This window comes from Nesoenas mayeri (assembly GCF_963082525.1).
Source record: "Nesoenas mayeri genome assembly, chromosome: 1".
In the NCBI taxonomy this organism is placed as follows: domain Eukaryota; kingdom Metazoa; phylum Chordata; class Aves; order Columbiformes; family Columbidae; genus Nesoenas; species Nesoenas mayeri.
This window is the reverse complement of record NC_137541.1, coordinates 91,767,497-91,792,012: the sequence shown is the minus strand read 5'-3', so window position 1 is coordinate 91,792,012 and position 24,516 is coordinate 91,767,497. Positions and strand designations below refer to the sequence as shown.

At 40.6% G+C, this 24,516-nt stretch overlaps 1 protein-coding gene across 1 annotated transcript; it reads left to right on the top strand.

The window, feature by feature from the left end:
• Positions 1 to 3,964: 3,964 nt before the first annotated feature.
• NSUN3 (NOP2/Sun RNA methyltransferase 3) lies at positions 3,965 to 24,092 on the top strand (the record flags this gene model as incomplete). Its single annotated transcript, XM_080350479.1, has 6 exons — positions 3,965 to 4,195; positions 5,659 to 5,762; positions 7,273 to 7,616; positions 9,702 to 9,856; positions 10,291 to 10,412; positions 23,831 to 24,092. 6 exons carry the CDS (start codon positions 3,965 to 3,967, stop codon positions 24,090 to 24,092), a joined length of 1,218 nt encoding a protein of 405 aa, XP_080206605.1.
• Positions 24,093 to 24,516: the final 424 nt, after the last annotated feature.

Genomic DNA, 24,516 nt, shown 5'->3' with positions numbered 1-24,516 from the left:
TTCAATATATTCATCAATGACTTGGATGATGGAATAGAGTGCACTATCAGCAAGTTTGCTGATGACACCAAGCTGGGAGGAGTGGCTGACACAGCAGAAGGCTGTGCTGCCATCCACCTGGACAGGCTGGAGAGTTGGGCAGGGAAAAATGTAATGAAATATAACAAGGGCAAGTGTAGAGTCTTGCATCTGGGCAGGAACGACCCCAGGTTCCAGTATAAGTTGGGGAACGATCTATTAGAGAGCAGTGTAGGGGAAGGGGACCTGGGGGTCCTGGTGGACAGCAGGATGACCATGAGCCAGCACTGTGCCCTTGTGGCCAGGAAGGCCAGTGGTACCTGGGGTGGATTAGAAGGGGGGTGGTTAGTAGGTCCAGAGAGGTTCTCCTGCCCCTCTACTCTGCCCTGCTGAGACCACATCTGGAATATTGTGTCTAGTTCTGGGCCCCTCAGTACAAGAAGGACAGGGATCTGCTGGAGAGAGTCCAGTACAGGGCAACAAGGATGATTAAGAGAGTGGAGCATCTCCCTTATGAGGAAAGGCTGAGGGAGCTGGGTCTCTTTAGCTTGGAGGAGACTGAGGGGTGACTTCATTGATGTTTACAGATGTATGAAGGGTGAGTGTCACGAGGATGGAACCAGGCTCTTCTCGGTGACAACCAATGATAAGACAAGGAGTAATGGGTTCAAATTGGAACACAAGAGGTTCCTCCTAAATTTGAGAAGAAACTTCTCAATGAGAGTAACAAAACACTGGAAGAGGCTGCCCAGGGAAGTTGTGGAGTCTCCTTCTCTGGTAACATTCAAAACCCACCTGGACATCTTCCTGTGTAACCTCATCTAGGTGTTCCTGCTCCAGCAGGGGGATTGGACTAGATGATCTTTCAAGGTCCCTTCCAATCCCTGACATTCTGTGATTCTGTGTGATTTTGCATTATCTATGTGCAACATTTTAAATACATTTTAGTCAAAACGTTATAGGTAGGTTAAATGGATCTTCTAAGATAGAAATATTAATTTTCATGAGCTTAGCTGATGTGAAAGATAATCAGTGCTTCAAAATAAGTCATTCTCATTGTTGTCTTCGTTTTTAGCCAAAACCTAGAATCCACAGAAGAACCTTACTTAGAGATGTAAAGGTTTTAAATAGTAACTATAATCACATTATTAAAAGTAGGTATATTTGATATCCACTAGGTTTAGTTTCACATCTGTGACGTGCTCTCTCCATGTAAATAATGCACAGTAAGTGAGGGACACTCATATTGAGGTGAGACAAAAGCACATTTTAGAGGAAGCTATTTGATAATCTTGTGAGACTTCTATTTCAAATCCACAGTCGTGATGAAGAATTAGAAGGCTTTAAAGGAATTACTTGCAACAGACAGCTGGTGCCAGCTTTCTAGAGGCTCTCTTGAGAGGCCTGCTTATGAGGATCGAGATGGAAGCAGCAAAATACCCGCAGAGGCCCAGCAGGTAATACATCCCAATATCATTAATTTACATGATCTTCTAATCTACATATTTTTTATCCTAAAATTCAAGTCATCCATTAATTTGATCTTCATAAGACCTAGCAAGATTTTGTGGGGTCTGTCCTAATATAACGAACAAGGAGAATATGTTTTCTTGTGTATTTCTAAATTAATATATAGTAATGATGAAGACTCGGAATTTGTCCTTGCTCAAGGAAGCTGCAGACACCTGAAACTGAACATTGAAAGTCACAGTAACGGCCTCTCTTTTCAGTTTGCTTGGTTTGGAGAGAATTGATGTGCCGGTGGTGGTATTTCTGAATATTGACTTGCTAATTTTAAGACATTTCAGCCACTTTCCACTCTCTGAATGTATCAGGGGCCAACACGGCATACACTGTCCTCTGCCTTTGCTTTCCTGAATGCGGGGACATGCCTAGAAAACCCAAGTTTGAAATAAGATGACTAACGTTTAAAGAAAATGCATTAGCCTGAGAGAATTGTGGACTGAGGTTGTAGTGGAGTTGTGGAAATACAACAGATTTTTCAGAAATGAGATACAGCTTGTGGTTCAACTGGGCATCCAGGCATGCAGGTGGTCACTTACTTTGGCAAGCGTAGTTGCTTAGGTGACAGATATCACATCATTTTGGACTGCTTTTTATTAAGAGGAACAGTAGCCTGAATTTCAAAATGTACTGAAGTTAATTCCCCCAGAGTCAATCCATCTCTCCAATAGCACGATGGAGATACAGGTTGTGGTTGTGTTTTTACTGGTTTTTTGTAGTTTCTTTGTGGTCCTGGTGTTGCTAGTGCACAAACTATTTAACTGAAGTCTATCCTTCTGATGTGTTGCAAATCTAACTGGTTTCAGACACATTAAGAAACACTGATGGCACCTTCTACAAGTGGGATATTACTCTGTATTTAGGGGAAGGCAACTCATTCAGCATACGTTTTTGTTTTATTGGTACAGTAAAATTCAGTCACTGTATGTATTTCCTTTTATATTATTGGTCTTGGCAGAATTACATCCACAGAGAACTGCAGTTTTTACACTAGTTTTGTTCTGTGTCTTGTGGTACAACTCATTTATCAAAAAGCCTTTCTGGTTTCCGTTTACATTTGATAGGTAGGAGGTCTCCATTTTGCCTGCTGGCTCTTTGTCAGGATCCTGATTGAAACATTTTAAATAAGTTTTCAAGTTTGATGATAATTTGCATGAGATTTGCATAAATGTCCTTAGTTTTCTTTACTCAGTGCCTGAAACTCAAATATTTATCTATATGACAGCACTGCTGCTTTACCGTTGCACCCCTTTCCTGGCTTGATTTCAGAGGCTGGTTTCAGCTGTGTGGGTAGGCATTGATGTTATGGAAACTCCTGTTTCACCAGCTTGCTGTTTCCATGGGCATTGCTCTTACTGAAGGACTCAGCAAATGCTGATGGACAAGCGAGCTTTTGAGTGAGAGAGAGGGTGTGTGGTGGCTTTGTTTCGCTGGGCCACGACGGCTGCAGCAAGAGGTGGCTAACAAAGCAAGATGCCCTTTCTAACAGGAGTTCACCGGTCCCCACAGTTCTGCTCAGGGGAAGTGGTCAGAAGAGGAGCTGCCCTCAATTTGGCCTCGGGCTTTAGTGCTACTAAGCCAGTAACAGTTGGTGAATTGAGGTCTGGCGGTTGTCCTGGTCACACTGGTCCCAGAGAATGGGCTATCTGAAAATGGGTGTAAGACATTTATGTGTGATAACTCTCACGTTTCAATTTTTCTTTGCAGTAGCAGCAGGTTAAGCTAAAGCTGATCTCCAGTCTGGTTTAGAGGAGGCTGTTAAGCAGCTGAATAGCAATTGCAAACTCTGGGAAAGCCCGGACAAGGCGGGAGTTAAGGACAGGTGCAAAGCCATTAGCAGAGGTCTGCCAGCAGTGGTGCAGATGGCAGCAGCACCTCCAGCAGGCTATGGGATGAGGATCAGTTTTATAAATTGATTAATCCAGAATCCAGTTGCTGCCTAATCCTGCTTTATCCCTGGGAGAGGCAGAAGAGACTGAAGGACAGGAGAGCCTCCCATGGTTTTTAAAACAAACAAACAAAAAACAACCAAACCAAACCAAACAAAAACAAACAAATAAACAAACAAAAACCCACCAAAACAACCCTAAAACCAACCAAAAAAAAAAAAAAACCACAACGAAAGAGTGTAGAGTCGTGAATCTGGGCAGGAACAACCCCAGGTTCCAGTATAAGTTGGGGAATGACCTTTTAGAGAGCAGCGTAGGGGAAAGGGACCTGGGGGTCCTGGTGGACAGCAGGATGACCATGAGCCAGCACTGTGCCCTTGTGGCCAGGAAGGCCAGTGGCATCCTGGGGTGTATTACAAGGGGGGTGGTTAGTAGATCGAGAGAGGTTTCTCCTGCCCCTCTACTCTGCCCTGGTGAGACCACACCTGGAATATTGTGTCCAGATTCTGTGAAACAAACCCCCCAAAAACCTCATGCCCACCCCCGCACCTCCTGGGAGCGACGGGACACAAGGAGGGCGGCAGCGCCACTCGCCCGATGCCGCCGCTGCAGCCCCTCGGCCGCCAGGGGGCGCCCCGGCCCCGCCGCCCTGCCCCGTTCCCGCCATGCGGCGGCTGCCGCTGCTGCTGCTGCTGCCGGCGCTTCCTCGCCGCCCCGGGGCCGCCCTCCTGTCGAACCGAGCGGCCGCCCGGGCCTCGCAGCCGGTGAGGCGCTAGGGGGGGAAGGAGGGAGTGGGCAAGCGGCGCGGCGCGGCTCGCCCTTGCCAGCCGGAAGCGGGGCGGGACGGGCGGGCGGTCCGTTCCTGCGCCTTCCGCGGGCCGTACGGGAAGAGCCTTCCCCGCTGGGAGCCGTGGGCCGCTGCCGCCGGGCCGCGCCTCAGCCTGCGGGCAGGGCAGCGCGGAGAAGCTCCTCCATTTGTTGAGAGCGCAGCTTCTGAGTTGGAAGTGGCGACTTGGGCTGTTCGGGGTGTTTGGTCGCTGCCGGGGGCGTTTGTAGCAGCGGGAAGAGCCCCTGTGGCCGATGCTGGGCTCTGCCCCGCAAGGCTTTGACTCCCTCGGTAGTCCCGCCTGTGTCATCCCCTCGTCCCTTCGAGAAACAAACGCGCGTATCGTTTTGTATTAAAGCTCCTCGTACCTGGCTTTGCGATCCCTGCCGCGGCTCCTCTGCCGGGCGGCGCGTCCCGCGGGTACAGGAACCGATTTGAGACACAAAAATCGGACCTTCGTGTGCACTGTGGTGGTCAATAAACTAAGAGACAACGGAGTAACTCGGAGCTTAGCGGGTCCTTCAGGTTCTACTTTCTGCCAAGTGTTTCATGGAATCATTTTGGTTGGAAGCGACCCATAAGATCATCGAGTCCAACCATAACCCAACTCTGGCACTAAACCAGGTCCCTAAGAACCTCATCTATATGCCTTTTAAACACTCCCAGGAATGGTGACTCCACCGCTTCCCTGGACAGCCCGCTCCAGTTTCTGTTGGGGGAGTACAGGTGTGCAACGGGGAGGAGAAGCAGGAGGAAGGACACTGTGGTGTGGGGAGGGAAATCCAGCAAATATCAGTCTTTCCTTTCGGGCTTTTCCTTCTGAATAGCACCAGTTTGCTTAGAAACCAAAAGTTCTTCCCCTCCCTGCCCAAATAAAACATCAAATTTGCATGGCTTTAAAAAACAAACAAACAAACAAAAAGTGTAGCTTTTTTTTTTTTTTCCCCTTACTTTTGGAATAAATTAGTGCCTTGCAGCTCAGCTTCAGCTGACTTCTGTAATGATTAAATTAATTTATTTCAGTTAAGCACATGGGTACATCTTGGCAGAGGTGATTGTAGTGCATGATCATAATCGTGCCTTGCTTATTTTGTTCCTGGAACCACTGTACTACTAGTGTGGGTGATACAGAGGAGGATATTATCAACAAGCTTTGAATGACCTCTTCACAGGTAGGGAAGAAGAGAGTACACTAGCTTAACTCGTTTGTTCTCTGAAATTCCTGTTACATCTTGGTGACATGTGTGACATGACGTTGATATTTGAGCATCCTAACATAACTGATACTAGATTTATTTAAATTGAAAAGTGTTCTTTTAATAATTCTAGTGAGAACTAGTAAGGGTTTCATTTGTTTGTTTTTACTGCTTTTCTTTTTTCCTCCTTTCCCTGGAGCTGGAAAATAAAACAAAAGGGAAACTTCAAAAGAAGATTTGTCAGGTTGTTCTGGATCATTTTGAGAAGCAGTACATGGTGGAACTTGGAGACACATGGACAAGTGTCAGGTCTGTTTTTTTGAGGAGATGGGGGAGGGAGGGAAGAGGATGTTTTAAGTGGTTCATAGAATAACTCTCAAGAGAGACATGGACTTTAAAAACTGCTTTAGTTTATTTTCAGTTTAGAACTGTTATAAAGTGTGAAATAATAGAGGACTCAAACTTGAAGTTACTTTTGATTTTTCTTTGACATGATTCTTCTGACATGATGAAGTTTCTGTTCTTCTGTATGCACATGCACTGCGAGGAGCCTGCCATCTTAGGTGTTTGTTGCCTGTTTTGTAAAAAGGTGGTCCAAAAAGCATCCCTTTATACTTAACAGCAGCTGCTCTTGGGCTTTTTTTATATATTTTTCTTTTTCCTACAGCTTTATTTTATCTTGAAAGACTAGGACAAAGATATTAGGAGAGATGTACATCCCCTGATTTCTTTCATTAGAAGAAACTGAATGTTAATGACATGTGCAGAAAAGGATATGACTTGATTTGGGTCTTGATCACTTTGGGTCAGCCACTAGAAAACTGGGTGTGGTATTGAGAGAACATCTTCCCTTCCCTGCTAACTGGTGGTTGTCACTCACAAGAAAGCCAGCAGAAGAGCCCTTCAGGAGAAGTTCCCTGTTCAGCCTATATACTTTTCAACAGGAATTTGAAAAAAAGTAGTTGTCTTTGACCTGAAGTGCATGAGGAGTGCTCTCAAGATCAGTGCCACATTACTTTGAAGTAAAAGGCATGTTAGGTGTTCAGAGTCTTTGAAATTATGTGATTCCTTTGAGTGCCGTCTTTGGTGTAGCCTGTAAAAAGTAGTTTAAAATAAGTATTTCCATGGTTAAAAATATTCCTGAGGAGTATTTTTTATAGCTAAATTTAAAAATACTGAGAGAAATTCAAATAGCAAATGGGGGAGATCTGTGTAAGAAAGGTCTGAAAAAGTGAACTATGAACAAACATGTTCCTACCATATAAGCACTGCTTTTTGCCTGCCTTCAAGGAATATCTATCAGTTTAAGTTTTTCTGGCCCCATGTTTGCAGAACATAAAAGGAAATTTAGAAAAGAACGCATGTAAAAGCTGCATTTTACAGTGCTGGCTGGAATAACCATTGCAAAGCCAATGGGATTCTTTTTGTTGTGACATTTACAACTAATATTGCAGTTTTACTTTGTCCCTAAGAAACTACTTTATAGTCAGAAAGAATGATATACTTCATAATTTATAACTTTTACAGTTATTTGCTAAAGAGTTAGGGAAAATAGAGAATATCTTGTTTCAGAAGAAGTTAGTGTTTTAAATACAATCATTACAGAAACTGGTGGGTCGATTTCATACTAAAATTGTTTTCCTGCATGCTTTTCTTCATCATATCTAATCAAAGTTATTCCTTTTTGATTGTACCAGATTGATCCAATTGTGGGATTATTACCCTCATGTAAGAAAAGGCTTCCTATGCTATGGAAAGCTCATTTTATTTGCCAAGTTATTAAATAGCTTTTCCTTCCTTTTTTTTCTTTTAAATCTAGAGATGTACTCACATACCCATTGTGCTGGCAGTATGCCATCCTCATGAACAGGTTCAGCCCATCCGCTGAACTGGAGAGCACCTTACATGAGAAGGGGTGTCATCCTGCCTTTCAGGGCCCGTTGCCCTACCTTCCAGCGTCACTGAAGTGTTACATTAGGAGGACTCCTGGGAGATTCCCCGCACAAAAACACCAGGCTGGTAAACTGAAAGAGTATTACCTGCTGAATGCTGCTTCGCTGTTGCCAGTGCTGGCATTAGAAGTAAAAGATGGGGAAGATGTTTTGGATCTCTGTGCTGCACCAGGGGGTAAATCGGTGGCTCTGCTGCAGTGTGCCTGTCCAGGTAATGTATTGAGGTGTGGGTAGAAGCTGATCCCTGGCTCTGTGCCTGGGCTTTTTCAGTTGTGCCTGTGTTCTGTGCAAGATTTGGATTGGGGGGCAACAATTCATATTCCAAGCAGGTTCATGCTGTTTAATAAGATTTTTATGAAGTCTCTTTAACTATAAGAGGTTGCGATATGCAGTAGTTATTTCAATACTGCAGACAGACAGACGAAAGTGGAGTAGCTCTATGTTTTTTTTTCCTCCACTGGTTCCCTTACTGTTACTTCTCAAGAAGTTACTTAGAATCATGGAGATTTGTTGGCACAGGGAGGTGAGTAATCTGCAATCTTAGAATACTTGCACTTTTTTTTTTTCCTCTGCTACATCTCTGGTCAGTGCTGTGCAGAGAATATAAGTGAGTTTATGTGTACTGATGTAAAGCAGAGCATAACAAATTAAATGTGCAAGATCAAGGGAGAAAGTTTATGATGAGGAATTTGTCTATATAAGGGCTTAATAAGCTCTGTGTCTTAATCCACCCAGATATTGCAGAAGGGCACTAAGATAATCACAGTGTTTAGAAGGCAACAGAAAGTAGCAGCTCAGTTCTTCCAGGCCAGGAAGCAAGCTGTGATTGCTGTTTCCAAGTTTATATGTTAGTCTAGGTAATAATTGTCTCAAACTCTTCAAGTACCTTACCTTGTTACTGATGAGGCCATTGCTATAATCACCTGTACCTGGTGATTACAGCCGGTTCTCCCTCCCTCTTGTAGAGAAATGAGGTGATGCCACTGAGGTAGATTAAATGTGGATTGCCCTTTCAAAAGGTTTGAAAAAAACCCAAACTTTATCCCATGGCTGCCTCTGAAGATACTAGATTGTTGCTGAGAACGTAAGATGTAAGGTAGTTGATTCTTAATATATCTCAGTGGATACTAAGATGTACCATATTTAGTGTGGCAAACAGGGTGTAGGACAACCTGTGGAGACATGAAAATAGTAATTTTATTAAATTAGAAAACAGGACTAAGATGAAGAAAATATCATGCTGAAGTTTCTGGTCTGGGTTACAAGCAAGAACATTGTTTCTTCTGAAGGGATAACTGTTCTGGCTACATTGTTAACAGTAAGTGCAACCAAAAGGCTTTTCTGAAAACAATTCTGGCTCAAATTTCAAATAAATCATAGCATCATAAAATCATTTTGATTGGAAGAGACCCGTAAGATCACCAAGTCCAAACATTAAGCTGATGCTGCCAAGTCCACCACTAAACCATGTCCCTAAGCACCACATCTGTATGTCTTTTAAACACCTCCAGGGATGGTGATTCAGCCACTTCCCTGAGCAGCCTGTTCCAGTGCCTGACAACCCTTTCTTTGAGGAAATTTTTCCTCAGTGCTAAATATCAATCTAAACCTCCCCTGGCACAACTTGAGGCCATTGCCTCTTGTCCTATCACTTGTTACTTGGCGGAAGAGACCAACACCTTCCATGCTACAGCCTCCTTTCAGGTAGTTGTAGAAAGCGATAAGGTCTCTCCTCAGCCTCCTTTTCTCCAACCTGAACAGCCCCAGTTCCTTCAGCCACTCCTCATCAGACTTGTGTTCCAGACCCATTACCAGCTTTGTTGCCCTTCTCTGAACTCCAAAATAAGTGATTGGACTGCTCAACTTAGGATACACAAAACTGATGTTTTATTTATTTAAAAGACAATTGATTAGTTAACAAGGGGCACATACTTCATTTAGACAATGTCTCAAGGAGCCCAGAAAGACACTCACTTAGCACTGGTCTTTGGATGTGGGTCATGTTTAAGGTTTGTTTTACTGTGAAAGTCTATTGTTACAGTAAGTATTTGGTAGTAAATATTTATGGATTGCTCTGTAGGAGTATGTTGAAATTTACTCAGGTTTATAAAAATTCAGCAGTGTTTTATAAAATGTGCAATAATACAAGTACATAAGGTGAAAACTCTATGGCAATCTTGGCAAAGCAGTAGAACTTCTGAAATCAGTGTAAATCCTTATATTTGTAAAACAACAAAATAGAAAAAGCATAAAGACTTATTTTAGAGTGTTTACTTCATTTTTTTAATTTTCTAAGGTCAATTTCACTGTAATGAATATGATGAATTGCGGTCAAGATGGTTGAAACAGACAATAGAATCCTTCATCCCGGATCCTTTGATAAATTTAATAACAGTCTCTAAATTGGATGGTAGACAGATTGGACATCTTAAGTCTGAATCATACGACAAGGTAACATTTTTACTTATTAGCGAATGATATTTCTGCATTGTGCTTCTTCTGATGTTGCTATCTTTTTAACTTTATTTTTTTCTGGCCCCCACCAAAATATCTGACCTATCAAGGGGAACTAGGGTTGTGTACAGGATTTGCAAAGCCTCAGGAATCTCTTTATTAAGCCTATTGTGCTTTTGTTCTTGTGTTAGTGAGAGCTGCTCAGGTAGAGGGTACTTTTGGAGCAGTAATTTCTTGTCTTCTCCCTTCCCCTCATAACTCCATAAAAACATGAAAAATAGCAATTAGATCATTTCTGCCCCTAAAAGGGAAAATAGGAAGGTTGTTCTAAGTGTTTGCAAAAGTAAGTTGAGTAGATTTTTGGCATATGGTGTTCAGAAAGGGAATATCTTTCTTATGAAGTTTCTTATTGGCTTTTATTTGTTATGTAGGTACTGGTTGATGCTCCTTGTTCAAATGACAGAAGCTGGCTATTCTCTTCTGATATTCAACAAGCTACGCTTAGACTAATACAAAGGAAAGAGTTATCTTGTCTACAGTTCCAGCTGCTAAGGTGAGAAGTGCAAAGCCATTAAAGGAGCTTTTAATAATTGAGACAAATTACACGAGGGCACGATTTTCCATGTTTAGTAACCAAAATCAGGTTTCACCATACGAAAATGTGACGAATATGTTGTTGCAATTGCTGTTTAAAGAGTTAGTCTAGGTTTATGTGAATATAGAAATTTTTGTTGGGTACTCTAAGCAGTGAGGCCTGGGTCTTCTACTACCATACTGCTGTACAGTCCTGTTAACTCACTTATTCATGTGTGTCCATTTTCAGATGACTCAGAACAGTCTGGTACCATATCAGAATATTTTCAGTGGACACAGCTAAAGTGGTTTCAGATATATTCTTCAGCTGAAGCAAAACCACACATATAATTTGTAGTAGGTTGTAGTTTTTTTGGTTTTTTGTTTTTTTTTTCAACTGTGAAAATATTCTGTAAGCCCGCCAAGCTGGGCATTCTTTCCCAAACTCCTTTTGCTGCTGCTGTTGTCATTCTTTGACAGAATTATCCCTTAAAGTTCTTTATTACAGTCTTTTTGATAATTGAGGACTGGTTACCAACCATCACTTAGGTTATTAGTTCATGCTGCTTCAGTTTGTTTTCTGGGTTGTTTATATGAAGAGATTGAGTCTACTATTGCACATTCCTACATGTTGCTTGAATTTAATACCCATTTGACTATTTGTAGCACAGAAAGACTACTGATCATAATTGACAGGAGAAAAATATTAAGAATGTGGGTTTTGGTGGGGCAGTGAGGATGGTTTGTTTGTTTGTTTTTCAAGAATGTCCACCCAATAATCCAAATCAAGGTTGGAACGTATTACACTTTTCAATGATACCGGCCACAGGCTATCATTTGTGAAACATTTCAAACTCTACAAGTTTTTCACAAGGAGGGGGAAAAAAAAAGTGACTTCCCAATATTACCTTCTAGACTTGAGGTTTTTTTTGCGAAGTGACAGTTATGCTTGAAGTCCATCTGTCAAAACAAATTGAGGGAAAAATAACCTGTTATAAAAAAACAGAAGAAAGTTTTATGGCAAGTTCCCATTGGAACAGTTCAAGATATTTTTTGCATGACTTCCAGTTGAAAAAGGCCCAGCAGAAGCCTATGATTTATAACGGAAATATGAGTATCTTATTGCAGTAATGCATCATGTCACCCATTTCCTTTGAAGAAATCAATCACATTTAAAATGCTGACCTGTTTCAGTTTTCCCTTTTCAATATTTGACATATAAAATCCAATTTGTGAACCTCTACCAAAAGAAAGTATATATCATGCAGAGAAATTTTGAGAATTCGCATAAATCACTCCAGATTGCAATCTTGAAGTGGAGAACTCATGACAGCAGAAACCTTGTTGTTGTTGTTTTTTTTTTTTTTTAAGAAGATGTTCCTGTCAGCCCAAATCAGATTTAATTGAATTATTCCTAAATCAAGAAGACAACATTGTTTCTGTCAAAACTATACTATAGTAGCAGCAATAGGAATTAGATTTGTAAGGACAAAATACTTTTGATACGTAAGTTGCAGTAAAAGGATGGTAATTTCAATTTCATTGCTCAACATAGGTCTGAGTAATTCTGTAGATTAACCAATCTATTTTTATGTGCATTGTAATTTTTTTTTTTGTCTTTTAAAAGATTTTGGAGCATATGAAATAAATGGTTAGGTTGCAGATTTAGAGATTACAAGCTTTATCAGGTAAAACATTTCGTGTATACTTAGTAGATTATATAGCTGTCAACTGTATTTTTATTTTTCCTTTTATCTGATCACTTTAAAATGAACTTCCAATACTAATGGCATCTCAGGTCGTGTGTGAAAGGGGAAAAGGAAAGGATAAACTGAGACCAGGAAAGGTGAAATGATTCACACAAGTACATTAGGATTTTGGTGAAACTAAAATTGTGGAATGTTACCCTATTCAAGCCTTGGTTTTATGGCTAGGGTGCATAATTCTAAAGAAAAAATTAACCTGGAATCCCATCTCTGATACTTCCAATAGTATTGAGGGAGGCTGAACGTCCATTAATCCACCTGTACTTCATTTTTTATGATTCAGCTCATGCAAAGGTACCTTTGGCTTATCTGTTCAGGTTACCTGGTGCCTTGTGCTCGTGGGTGTTTCTCACCTCTGTTCCTGTATCTGTAAAAGTATAAAGCTGTATCTGAGCAATTTTGTTGAGAATAATGTCTAAATGGTGTAGCGACCTGCTGCACTATGTACATACACAAGTCTATGGGGCCGGACAGGATACATCCAAAAGTTCTGAGGGAGCTGGCAGAGGTGATCACCAAGCCACTTTCTATCCTTTTGTCGTCAGTCCTGGCTAACCAGGGAGGTCGCAGTTGACTGGAAGTCAGCAAGTACAACACTCATGTACAAGAGGTGCTGGAAGGAGGATCTGGGAAATTACAGGCCTGTCAGTCTGACCTCGGTGCCAGGGAAGGTCATGGAGCAGATGATCTTGAGTAACATCACACAGCACACACAAGATAATGGAGCAATCAGGCCGAGTCAACAAGGGTTTATGAAAGGCAGGTCCTGCTTGACCAACCTGATCTTCTATGACAAGGTGACCTGCTTAGTAGATTAGGGAAAGGCTGCAGATGTTGTGTACTTAGACTTCAGTAAAGCCTTTGACACAGAATCCCACAGCATTCTGCTGGAGAAGGTGGCAGCTTATGGACTGGATGGGTGTACTCTGCGATGGATAAAGAACTGGCTGGAGGGCTGAGCCCAGGCGGTGCTACAGGCTTGGGGAAGGGTGGCTGGAAAGCTGCCTGGCAGAAAAGGCTCTGGGGGTGTTGGTCAACAACCAACTGAACATGAGCCAGCAGTGTGCCCAAGTGGCCAAAAAGGCCAACAGCATCCTGGCTTGTATCAGGAATAGTGTGGCCAGCAGGACCAGGGAAGTGATTATGCCACTGTACTCAGTGCTTGTGAGGCCCCACCTTGAATCCTGTGTTCAATTTTGAGCCCCCTGCTACAAGAAAGACATTGAGGTGCTGGAGAGAGTTCAGAGAAGTGTGACAAGGTTGGTGAGGGGCCTGGAACTCAAGACTTATGAAGAGCAGCTGAGGGAACTGGGGTTGCTCAGTCTGGAGCCACAGAAGCTGAGGGGAGACCTTATTGCTGTCTATGGCTACCTGAAAGGAGGTTGTAGCATGGAGGGTGTTGGTCTCTTCTCCCAAGTAGCAAGTGATAGGACAAGAGGAAATGGCCTCAAGTTGTGCCAGGGAAGGTTCAGATTGGATGTTAGGAAAATTTTATTCACAGAAGGGGTTCTCAAGCACTGAAACAAGCTGCCCAGGGAAGTGGTTGAGTCACCATCTCTGGAGGTGTTAAAAAGACATGTAGATGTGGCACTTAGGGACATGGTTTAGGGGTGGACTTGGCAGTGTTAGGTTAATTATTGTACTCGGTGATCTTAAAGGTCTTTTCCAACCCGAGCAATTCTAAGTATCATGTGATTTGAAGATGAAGCTTAAAGTATAAGGACCAAGCAGTATTTCAGTTTAGGAGTAGTATTAAGTTTAAGGATAACTGAAATGCAAAGGGGAGTTCATTTTTCATTTCTATCAAGTGACACTCAGCCCAAAATTAGGGATTCCCTTGTCTTAATTAAGGAAATTTTGACCTTTTAACCTTGTAATCTGTTTTTCTGGGTTTGGTCACCTTGTACTTCATTGTTGTTGTTTGTTGGGTTTTTTAGTGTTTTGGTGTTTGTTGTTGTTTTAGCAGATAACTTGGAGGGGAAGCTGGGAACATCAGAGAGGAAATGAAGGAAGGAAAAGTTTTTTTTTCAATATAGTGAAATTTAGAGGCCTCAGAGAATTAAAATGTGCAAGAAGTGATGAAACTTGATATAATGATCATCCCACTCTGGCCTGAATAGAATCTGAAATGTAAATAATGGCATAAATGCTGAACAGCAGATTTTATAAGCAGTGAGGGCACCACTGATTTGAAGGAAATTGAGATTGTAATGATTGTTAATACCAAAACCAAAGCATCCCTGCTGAGTGCTATAATCCAAGAACAGACTGCAAATCTTGTTATTATTTGGAGTGTTCATGCAGAAAACAAATTGCAGTGTAAGGAAAGAATGTTCATTTCCTGATACTGTATGCTAGTACAAAATGCAGTAGTTCCTGTAAGTGAATTTACCAGTGTTATCAGTTCTCAGATAGAAATTAAATTTTGGGTTAAGCCCGAGTATGTAAGAACTTAGTGGTGAAACACAGTTGTTGTAATTATTCCTACACCAGTTACTGCAGCTGAAAGAAACTGTGTTAGGGTTCAGCTGGAAATAAATCCAGCAGGATATGTTTAGAAAATGCAACAGAGGCATTCAAACTACTGTAACTCTTCTATACACAACCTCTCTCAGTAATTAAAAAACTCTTAATTGGTGTTTAATAGAGTTCTGGTCCACAGGAGCTCAGGCTAACTTTAAAAGATACATATCGGCTGACTTTCCTTTATTACCTCTTTTTCTCCCTAGTAGTTAGCTACAAGGGAGATCATTTTGTATACCTAACACATGCAAATAGATTTGGGTGAGTTTGAGGTGCATGGGGAGTTTGAAGTGTGCATTGGATTAGTGGTGGCAAAATAATCCATACAAAATGCTAATTTTCTTAGTTGACCTCTTTTAAGTTGTATGTATTCTCATTTTTCAAAACTCAGGATGAAGCATTAAATTTGGAGGGAGAAATACAGGAAACTCTACTCTTCATAGTTAATGAAATATTTAAATCCCTGTTTGCTTATAAATATTATTTTTAAGGAACTATGTCTGGTTCTGTATAACATACGTATCTGCTCTTTCAAATGCTATGCAAGTGGAGTGCAATACTGAGAGAAAATTAATGTTTCCTCTGTATAAAGAACGTTTTTCCTTTGGATATCAATCATAACATGGTATTTGAAATTGTCAGTCTTTTTCAGTGAAAGGTTACCAGAAGTTTGATTTGGTTTTATTTCTTTTTTCTTTCTCGCTGAATAGTTTGGGAGGTAGGAGAGCTATGCACATGCTCTTACTTAGAAGGAGAAATAAAAAAAAACACTCAAATATTCTGAACTTATTTTTCTGAATTAAAGGATACTTAAACCATTAGTTAATGTCATATGTAAGTAACCAGCTGTTGTGTAAGCGTCTTCATAAAGCTTTTAATTGGTGTTTGTCTTGCTGCTTCAGTCCCAGGCTTCACTGAAGCAGAGACTGCTGATTGTGCAGCCACTTCGTGTGGTGGTTTACCAGGCTGCACGTGTGGGAATTAAAATGAGATTGACATTTTCCCTTAAGTCATCAGGTAGAATTGGCAACTTAGGTCTCTAAAGGCTAATCTAGATGCCACAGGACCAGCTTTATTTTCTCCAGTCCAGACCTTTGAAAATATATCTTAGAATAAATGATAAAACTTCTGGTGAAAATATAGGACACAAATATAACAAGCCCTAAGTTACAAGTAGCTCTGTTTTCTCTGGCATGAGAAAATCAGTGATGTGGTTTCATAGAATACATACAGTCATAAATTTATTTGTGAAAAAGTCTTCTTCACATAGTGTGTTTTAGATACTGTGATTTACTAGAAAAATCCTGGTATTCCTCCTACTGCATTCAGTGTCACCTCTGTGTTGTTACTGAAATGCACAGTTTTCTACATGTAACTACAAGAGGAGTTCTGTGCTGTTAATTGTAGGTTTATTTTGTTGTTTTAAAGTCAAGAAAGTTTTTTTGTTAATACACTATCATATGTTTAGCATATGGTACCATTGTACCATTTCTGCTTTGGTTAAGACAAAAGCCTTTATTGTGTCTAATGATGCAGTAAAAAAGAAGATACTCATAATTAACTCTTTGTGTCCTACCCAGACAAAGTGATTCAGTTTTGTTTGTGATTTGCTACTGGTGAAAAAAAATCTCAGCCTTTAGTGTTCGTTGCAGAGACAGTGTCTTGAACCCTTAAAAAAATTACCATCATAAAAGTTGCTTGAGTTTTAGTGTCAGGCATTGAAAGGATGGCAAGGCTGAATGTCACACAACAAGGAGAAGCATGAGAGTGTCCCTCCAGAAATGCGGCAGCTCTCTTGTGCTACAGATTTCTGTTGCAGTGTGGGCTGGATTCCTGTGCAGGACCTCCCTGGGTGAAGTTTGGGGATGTTCTGGAGTGACCTGAGGAAATTCTGAACCTTGGCACCAGAGGAGGAGGGGTGAGGTGAGGAAGGAAGTGAAGTAGATGCCATTTTCTCTTTAGAAGGGAAAGAAGGCACATAGGAAAGTGGAGAAAATCACACTAAAGATTGCTTCATCACGTTGTTCTTCAGCTCTTACCCTGGAATTTTTCCCTTTGCTCCTCTGTAGCAGACCATTTAACCCACTCATTATCCATAACTGTCTAGTCAATTAGCTCCACTAGGAATTCTGTAGAATTGCAGCTGCTGGACCAACATATCTTGTGTGGGTGACACCTTCTTTGACCACTTTGCATCTTGGAAAAGCTGAATAGGTTATATAGACTGCTGGCCCCAGGCTCCAAACTGGCTGTGCTGTTCAGGGTGTTTTACTGGGCAAACCAAGTTCCCTCTCTCTGCATCCTTTCCCCTCTGGATGAAAGTGGTTAGATAGCTGCTGACTGAACAGGTAGACCTTATTTTTTGTTCTAGTTTTTTATGTTTAAATGTGGCATGTGTGTGTTGCGTTATTCCCCGAAACACAGTTGGTTATATTGCTGGAGGTGAGTTGTTTTACTGAGTTTTTTAGACTCATGGTTGGTTTGGATTTCTTCACAAAGAGTGAGTGCTGTGGCCGTTGTTGTTACTCCATTTTTTCTTCCATCAGAGATGTTAAAATAAATAGTGTCTGATTTTAAGTACTGCCTGGTTGCTTAAGCCTTTGTCAGCACCCTGTGATTAACTTACAGATCAGGTCCTTCATGGTATGTTGCAAAACAAAGTTTATTGAATTAATAAATAAATGTACAAATAAACAAAGAAGCTATCCAGCAGCCAGGTAGCTGGTTTGGGGTCACAGATTTAAATTCAGACTCAAATTTTGCTTTAATTTCAACTTCAGTCCTTTCTGTGTATATGTGTCCTTCATAAGCTGTAATGAAAAATGTTAACTCCAAAGCTGTGTGACAGTGTCGGTCACACAAAGGGCTTCAAAGGTCTTTTGTTCTCCCTTCTGTAGCTGAGAAGGTTCTGCTTGGGCTGTATATGTTTTTCTTCTTGCAAATAAGGAGTTTAAGTTGGGAAGAGAGTTGGACCTCTGAGAGCGTATAAGGCAAGAATGGAGTTGTGGGATGACTAGAATGACAGAAGGGTTGAAGGTTTGTCACAGCAGGAGAAGCGAGCTACCTCTGGCTGTTGGAGGCTGGCCAGCTAGAAACAGCCTTGCTGCTGGTGGTACTGCCTGTGCTGAAACCTGGCAGGTGAGCGTGCAAGGCAGCTGCAACGCTGAGAGGGGAAGAAAAATCCTTGAGCCTTCTGTTGACACTTGTGGTACTTAAATCTGAAAATGGGAAATAAACCAACCTGTTACCATCACAATGGCACTGCAGTTCTGGTGTTGTGAAGGATATCACACAGCCCTGTGTTAACAGGATGAGTATTTCAGAAGTCACCATGCGTTAGAGGAGAAAGCACAATAACGTTAAACTGAAGATTAAGTCTTTGCTTTAGCAGAATTTAAAATTGTTCGCTATAGAAATGCTATTTATCAGAATTTTGAGAACAGATTGTGGCTAGAGCAGAACAGGTTGGGGTTTTGGAGTTTATGGTGGTTTGTGGGTTTCTTGGTGGGGTTTGTTGTTATTTTTGTTGGTTGGTTGGTTGGTTTTTGTGGCTGTGTCTACATTAATTAATACTTCAATTTAATGCTGAAAAAAACCAGCTCATTTTATGTTTCTCCTTTCGCTACCATGATTATTCTGAACTGCAGTGTCTCTCTAGTATAGCAAAGCTTACTCAAAGAAAAGCAGAGGCGGTACATGCCTGGAGTACAGAAAGGATACTTGAACTACTGTCCCTGTCTCCTGTGCACCTCTGTCACAGCCCATCACAAAGAAATTGGAGGAGGGATTTCCTTATCATTTTGACTTGGTTTGGAGAAAAAAACAGAGCAAAACCCTTAACATGCAGGCCATATTACCATAATATGTTTGGACTCTTGTAAGAGGAAGAAGGAAATGTGTGATATCTTTCATCAGTGAAAAGAATAGGGTTGAGGATAAAAGCAAATGCATCTTGAGATGCTTTGTTTCTTGAATAGTTTATAAAAGGGTTGGCAGTATTTATTCTGATCAGATATTATCTTGCATATTGAGCAGAAATACATCCCATTTGCCAAAAGATGGCACTATTGAAGTGTTATATTATTTTAAAATGGCCCTAAAATATATGTAGTCTTTTTACTTTAATATTGAAAATGGTCGAATGATTAACATAATTAATACTACCCTTCTGATGGCATGCAACATAAACCCAAACAGACGAGGAGTAGGCTGGACATGCAGGTGCTAACTCTGCTATGAAATTATTGTCTGCCTGTTGTTAAAAGGGTATTTGAAACACCAAGACTTTTAGAATAAACAAAATGTCAGCGTATCGTGTTTAATTTTCTGTAACTGTGAAAAATCCCCTTTTTGGGTTCTTGCTAACTATTTTGAAGTTGCATGTAAGTTTTTTTTTTGTTTGAAAGTGGTCATGTGACTCTTGAGTGGTCTTTTTTTTCCCTGAGATATTAAATATTAAAATATTAAATAATTATACTCCAGTGTATTGTTAGCATTTTCTCCATTGCTAGATTTAAAGTAAATCTTGAGAAACAAACTCAATAAAACTGTTTCAAAATCACAGATTTCTTTTAAAAATGTTATGTACAGGCCTTATGTAACCTTGTGTACAGGTCTTATGTACAGGGCATGTCAATGGATTGTCGTGCATTTTACCAATTTTAGTAATTTCTTGACTATCATGGCGCTAAACCAATAACCTCACCCTTCTGCAGTGGTGTAGTATGATAGCATGCAATGTTAAAGTTGAGTTAGACATGTCAGCTGCCAATAGTGGTGTTGCTTCTTTAGGATCTTGATTGCAAGTACTAAGGGGTTGTCATGTTACTAAAACAAGAGTGGTTATAGGGAAACGTGAACAAGTCATGAGGCTCCAGGATGTGCTTTTAATGTGTATTCTTATGTTTCTCCATATGGAGCTTGAAACTTTGCAGTATTAGTGCCTGTTGCATGTAAAATTAATTATGGTAAATGTATTTACCTGAATTTAAAGTTATAGCCAGATCTATATTTAAACTGAAAGTTTTATTTCTTTAAGAAATATGAAGATCATCTGTATCACTAAGAGAAAAAAAAACCCTGCAGATTGGTTACCTTTAAGTAAAGTATTTTATTTTTAAGCAATGTATTATAATAAGAGGAAGGTGAAAAAATATTTTAGGGTCTTCTGCCCTGGCATCCTTTTTGTTCATTCTAGATTTGGAGCCCCTTTTTGGAAGTTACAAAGTACCTTATAACAGGCACCAAATTCCTTCAGCTAAGAGTCAACCTTTAAGGAAGGATTTGGGGGATAATCAACATACCTAATGTAAGAGGAATCTTACTTTCTTAGATGGTGGAGTCATAGTAGCAGTGGTGGGTTCTGCTAGATGTCTATCAGTTATGCTCCAGCTCTGACCCATCCCTTGCATAAGCTCGTTTCCCTGCACTGATTGTAGAGGAAGACTAGTCTTAAATTTATTTGAACAAATTCTCTTATGGATGGATTCTTTGTTGTGCTGATGATGAGGGGACCAGACTTCCTGAATCTGCTTAGCCCAGCAGACTATCACCCTGTGACTTTGAGCCCAGCACTTCTTCACTTTGAATTTTGCAGCTCAGTGCAAGTTCATCAAAAGCCAAGCACGGCTTAATCAGGGGTATGGCCGTTGCTTGACTTTGAACACAACCAGTGAAACAACTGTTGCTGAGCTTGACAAGATGGATAGATACATTGATTAACCTTGCAGCATAAAGTAATCCTCCTCAGATATTTTAATTCATGACTTAGCTTCAGAATAAAGATAACTGCACTGAGCAGCCTAACCTTTCTGGGTCACGGGCCAGTGAAGATCCCCAAGCTAAGGAGGCTTAGAGTTAAGGGATTTTTGGTGTGAGATTTTTCAGGATTTTGTTCAGAAGCCTGTGTTACTTTTTAATCTGATGAATCATTGTCGCAATGACTCAGTTGTAGGAGCAGGTGCTTTTTAAAGTGTTGACTTGAATGGTTGTTACTTTATATATGGTAAAAAAAGGAGACTTAGCAAGTGTCCAGGCTTTTAACCATGTCAGCTATAGCTATATCTGTGTTTCTGGTATTTACCTTTTCCACTTTTACATGGTAAAAATATTTTCTCACTTGTTTAAATGTTCACACAGTACCCATCTTATAGGTAGGAAAGCAGTTGCCGTTGGCTGCTTCTATGAGTAAAGTCATCAGCTGTGCTAAAAGTACATCTTGATTGTCATGCAAAAAACACTTTCACATTTCCAAGAGAACTAGCTTCCCTCTCATGGCTCAGCACTTCTGTATGCACAGAAAAGATGTAGCTGGTGAGAGAAATTCTACGAAAATTAGTAAAGTAGATGGTTTCTTACAGTATTTTGAAGACCAGCTCAACTTTGAGAGCCCATTTAGACTTCAGCCATGTTCTGTGTTCTGAAAGCTAGAAAGCAAACAACTAATACACAGGGTAAAAAGTGATTTTACGTTTTCCAGAGATGGTAGGAGGCCAAGGAGGCAGGATCTGTGTGCTGTTCTCTTGCTGGCTTGTTCCTGAGAACAGAAGGTTGTGCATTCCTGTTCTGCTTTATGATAGTTACCTTCCATACATCTGGGTGCACTGTGGTTGCTCAGGCTGGCCAGAGGGCAGCAGCATAAGCCCTGGCCTTTCACAAGGACAGCTGCAGCCACAGCAGGATGACTGCAAGTGAGGGAGGCGGCTGGAGAGACAGTGGAGACAGCTTAGGGCCTCAGATCCAGAACTGGTGCCTTTGTAGCCTGCTGAGGAGTAGACGTGTCCTGGAATGTGGAGGGGAGGGAGGATGAATATCTGGAGCTGGGCAATTCAAACACATGCTAGTAACTGCAGCATTTGAGAAAACAGGATTTGGAAGGGACATGAGGATGGCACCTGCTCCTGTTTTACTGTCCCAAGGTGGCATTGTAAGTGTTGTCCCATATCAATTTGTGCCTAAGACATTCTTAAATGTTTTGCAGACTCTAAAAAGCTTACAGTTTTGTGATAGCTTTAGCTAATTTTGGAAATATCCCCAAATGAGCCCACTAGACCCAGTAAAACTGAAAGTATTCAGACAGTGTAAGTTCTCTAACATGCTTTTTACCAATAACAGGCTGACCTTGAACTGCTCACTTGCTTAGACTAAATGTGCTAGCCATCTGCTTACTTTCCGTCTTTTTACTGAAGACTGATACAACAACGGTATTAAACACTGATTTTTTCTTTGAGCATCATCTGTTGACAGAGCTCCTTCTCTTATGCTAACTAAAATTGGAGTAGTATAGACTCCAGTAAAATACATATTTGACTTGCCGATTAATGTAACCAAGACTCATGGAAGAAGTGAGCAAAATATTGTGTACATTCCCCAGAGAAAGAGACTGGGTATGATACAAAGGAGTTTTCACCTGGGAAGGTGAACAGAGTTGTATCATCTCTATCTGAAACAGTCATTTGTCCTGGTGTTTCCTTATTATTTCAGACAGGACTTTCAGAGTAGCTTTGATCTGTGATCTGCTTTGATCCTGCTTGTGATGAGGCTTTTTTCTTCATTGATTTTTTTTTTTTTTTTTTTTTTCCTGAAAAGGCCCAATCCTGTGGAAAGGACTTGTCCTTTTCCCCTTGTATTTTCTTCTTTCCTTTCTCAACTGTTTTTGTTCAGAAATCACCCTTAGCATGTTGTCAGCTTGTCTCTGGTGGAATTGCCATTTCAATAGCATCACATTTGTTTACCTGGGCTTGGAATAAGGCTTGCTGCATTGAGAGGGACTGCTCACCTTATTTAGTTTGAGGATATGAGTTTGTGGGTTTTTTGGTTTTGGTTTTTTGGTTTCTGCTCTGCCCTCGTGCACCTGCCACATTCCCTGTGACCCACTTGCAGTCCCCTGAGTGCCTGCCTTGTTGTCTCTCTGATAGTCACAAGCTGAGTAACAGCATTCACCTGCTCAGATTCTCTTGTTTTTAAACAAAATAAGTGCTTTGTAGGGAGCAGTTCTATTTTGATGTGGTGTTTGCTTCAGCCCAATACTATCTGCTCTCCAATAGCAGTGAGGTGAACTGTTCGAATACTAGGTTACAACTCAGTCTTTGAGCCATTATGTCCTTGAAGGCTCCAAAGCTTACGATTAAAAGGGATTACCTTAATAGAGCATTTTAATAGCAAATGAACTTTTAGTGTAGCTTTATCTTTTAGTTACGTGATGGCACCAGATTTGAAGAATGCTGTTCTGCGGTGCAAGGTTTGGGGCTTTTCTCCTTAGTACTTTAATTTGCAGTTAGTGAATGTGAATTGTGTATCTCATTTCTATACTTTCACAGGTTATATTTTATCTGTCTGAAAAAAGACCTTGCAGATTTGCTTTAATGGAAAGTAAACAGTCCGTTCAACTCTTTTTCAGTGAGGAAGTAAAAAAGAATCTCTTCTGTTCATCCACTAGCAGTCATGAAGCTTTCAGGAAACATGAAATCTTAAGCCGCTATTTTGCCTGTGTTTAGTAAAAAAATGTCAACAGGTTAATAGGTGAAGGGCATATTTACAGACGGCATGATCCATCAAGAAGTCATATGTCCTTAGGAAATCAGTAGCTCAGTGAAACCCCTGAGTCCCCTTACCTGCTAAAGAAGTTGCAGAATTTGCAGAAATGTTTTAAAGGTACAGCCCAGTTATTAGTTCAGGCTGTTACTGCAACTGTACATTCTGATATTTTTTCACGCAAGCAGCTAGCTAGGTGTGATATCTAACTGGCACTTTTGATGTGCTGTAACTCATTTTGTATGCACAGTTGCAGCATTTTCACAGTTACGCTGCACATATAAATGTTTGAAGTATATTCTGCAACTCTGAATGGACGCTGCTTTCTACTTGTCAGTGTTGTACAAAATATAACTTTAGTTAACTGTGAATACATTAAGAAATGAGAAAGCAAAATGCGTACCAGCTAGTTTCCTGAGCTGTCAATTATAGGCTGTTAAGATGGTTTCATTATGTTATTTTTCACATATATATGTATACCTATTTATAATTCTAGATTTATAAGTCTTGCATGTTCCCCCTTCCCCTTAGTATGTCACGGCTTATGTTGATTTTTTTTTGTTGTTGTTATTTGCAGGTCTGCCATTAAAGCGTTGCGTCGTGGTGGATCTCTGGTCTATTCTACGTGCACACTCTCAAAGGCAGAAAACAGCGATGTAATAAATCTCATTCTGCACTCCTGCAGTAATGTTATGCCTGTAGACATAAGTGAAATGGCCAAAGCCCTTTCTCAGGAATTCACTTTTCTCACTGGCACACAACAGCATGAACTTCTGGTTCTCCCAGAGAAAGGGAGAGCGTGGGGTCCAATGTATGTAGCTAAATTAAAGAAAATCTAGTCCATCTGATGCCTGTTAGTTTTTTATGAGATATATGATAAATTAATATTTATTTCTAATGTAGTATGTGTATATGAACAAGTCCAAGGCAACTGAATTTAGAGCATTGCAGTTTTATGTCAGCTGCTGCCTAATAAAAAGGAAGCTGACACCTAGTGTAGCTTAAAATACTGGATGTGCCTTTTGATGCAGACTTGTGGGCCTATGTGAAGTTCTTATGAAGTCAAGGAAGCTTCATATCATTTTCAAGGTGATGCTCTTAAATGGATTTGCCTCCTAGATAGAGGCATAATGCAGCAGGGCTTTTTGCACGGTTCTTTGTTTTTACTTTTTAATTACTAATTTGGTTTTAATGCGGTATATTTTAAAATAAATGGTTTCAATTGTCTGAAGTCATGGAAATCTTGCATTCTTTCTCAGACAC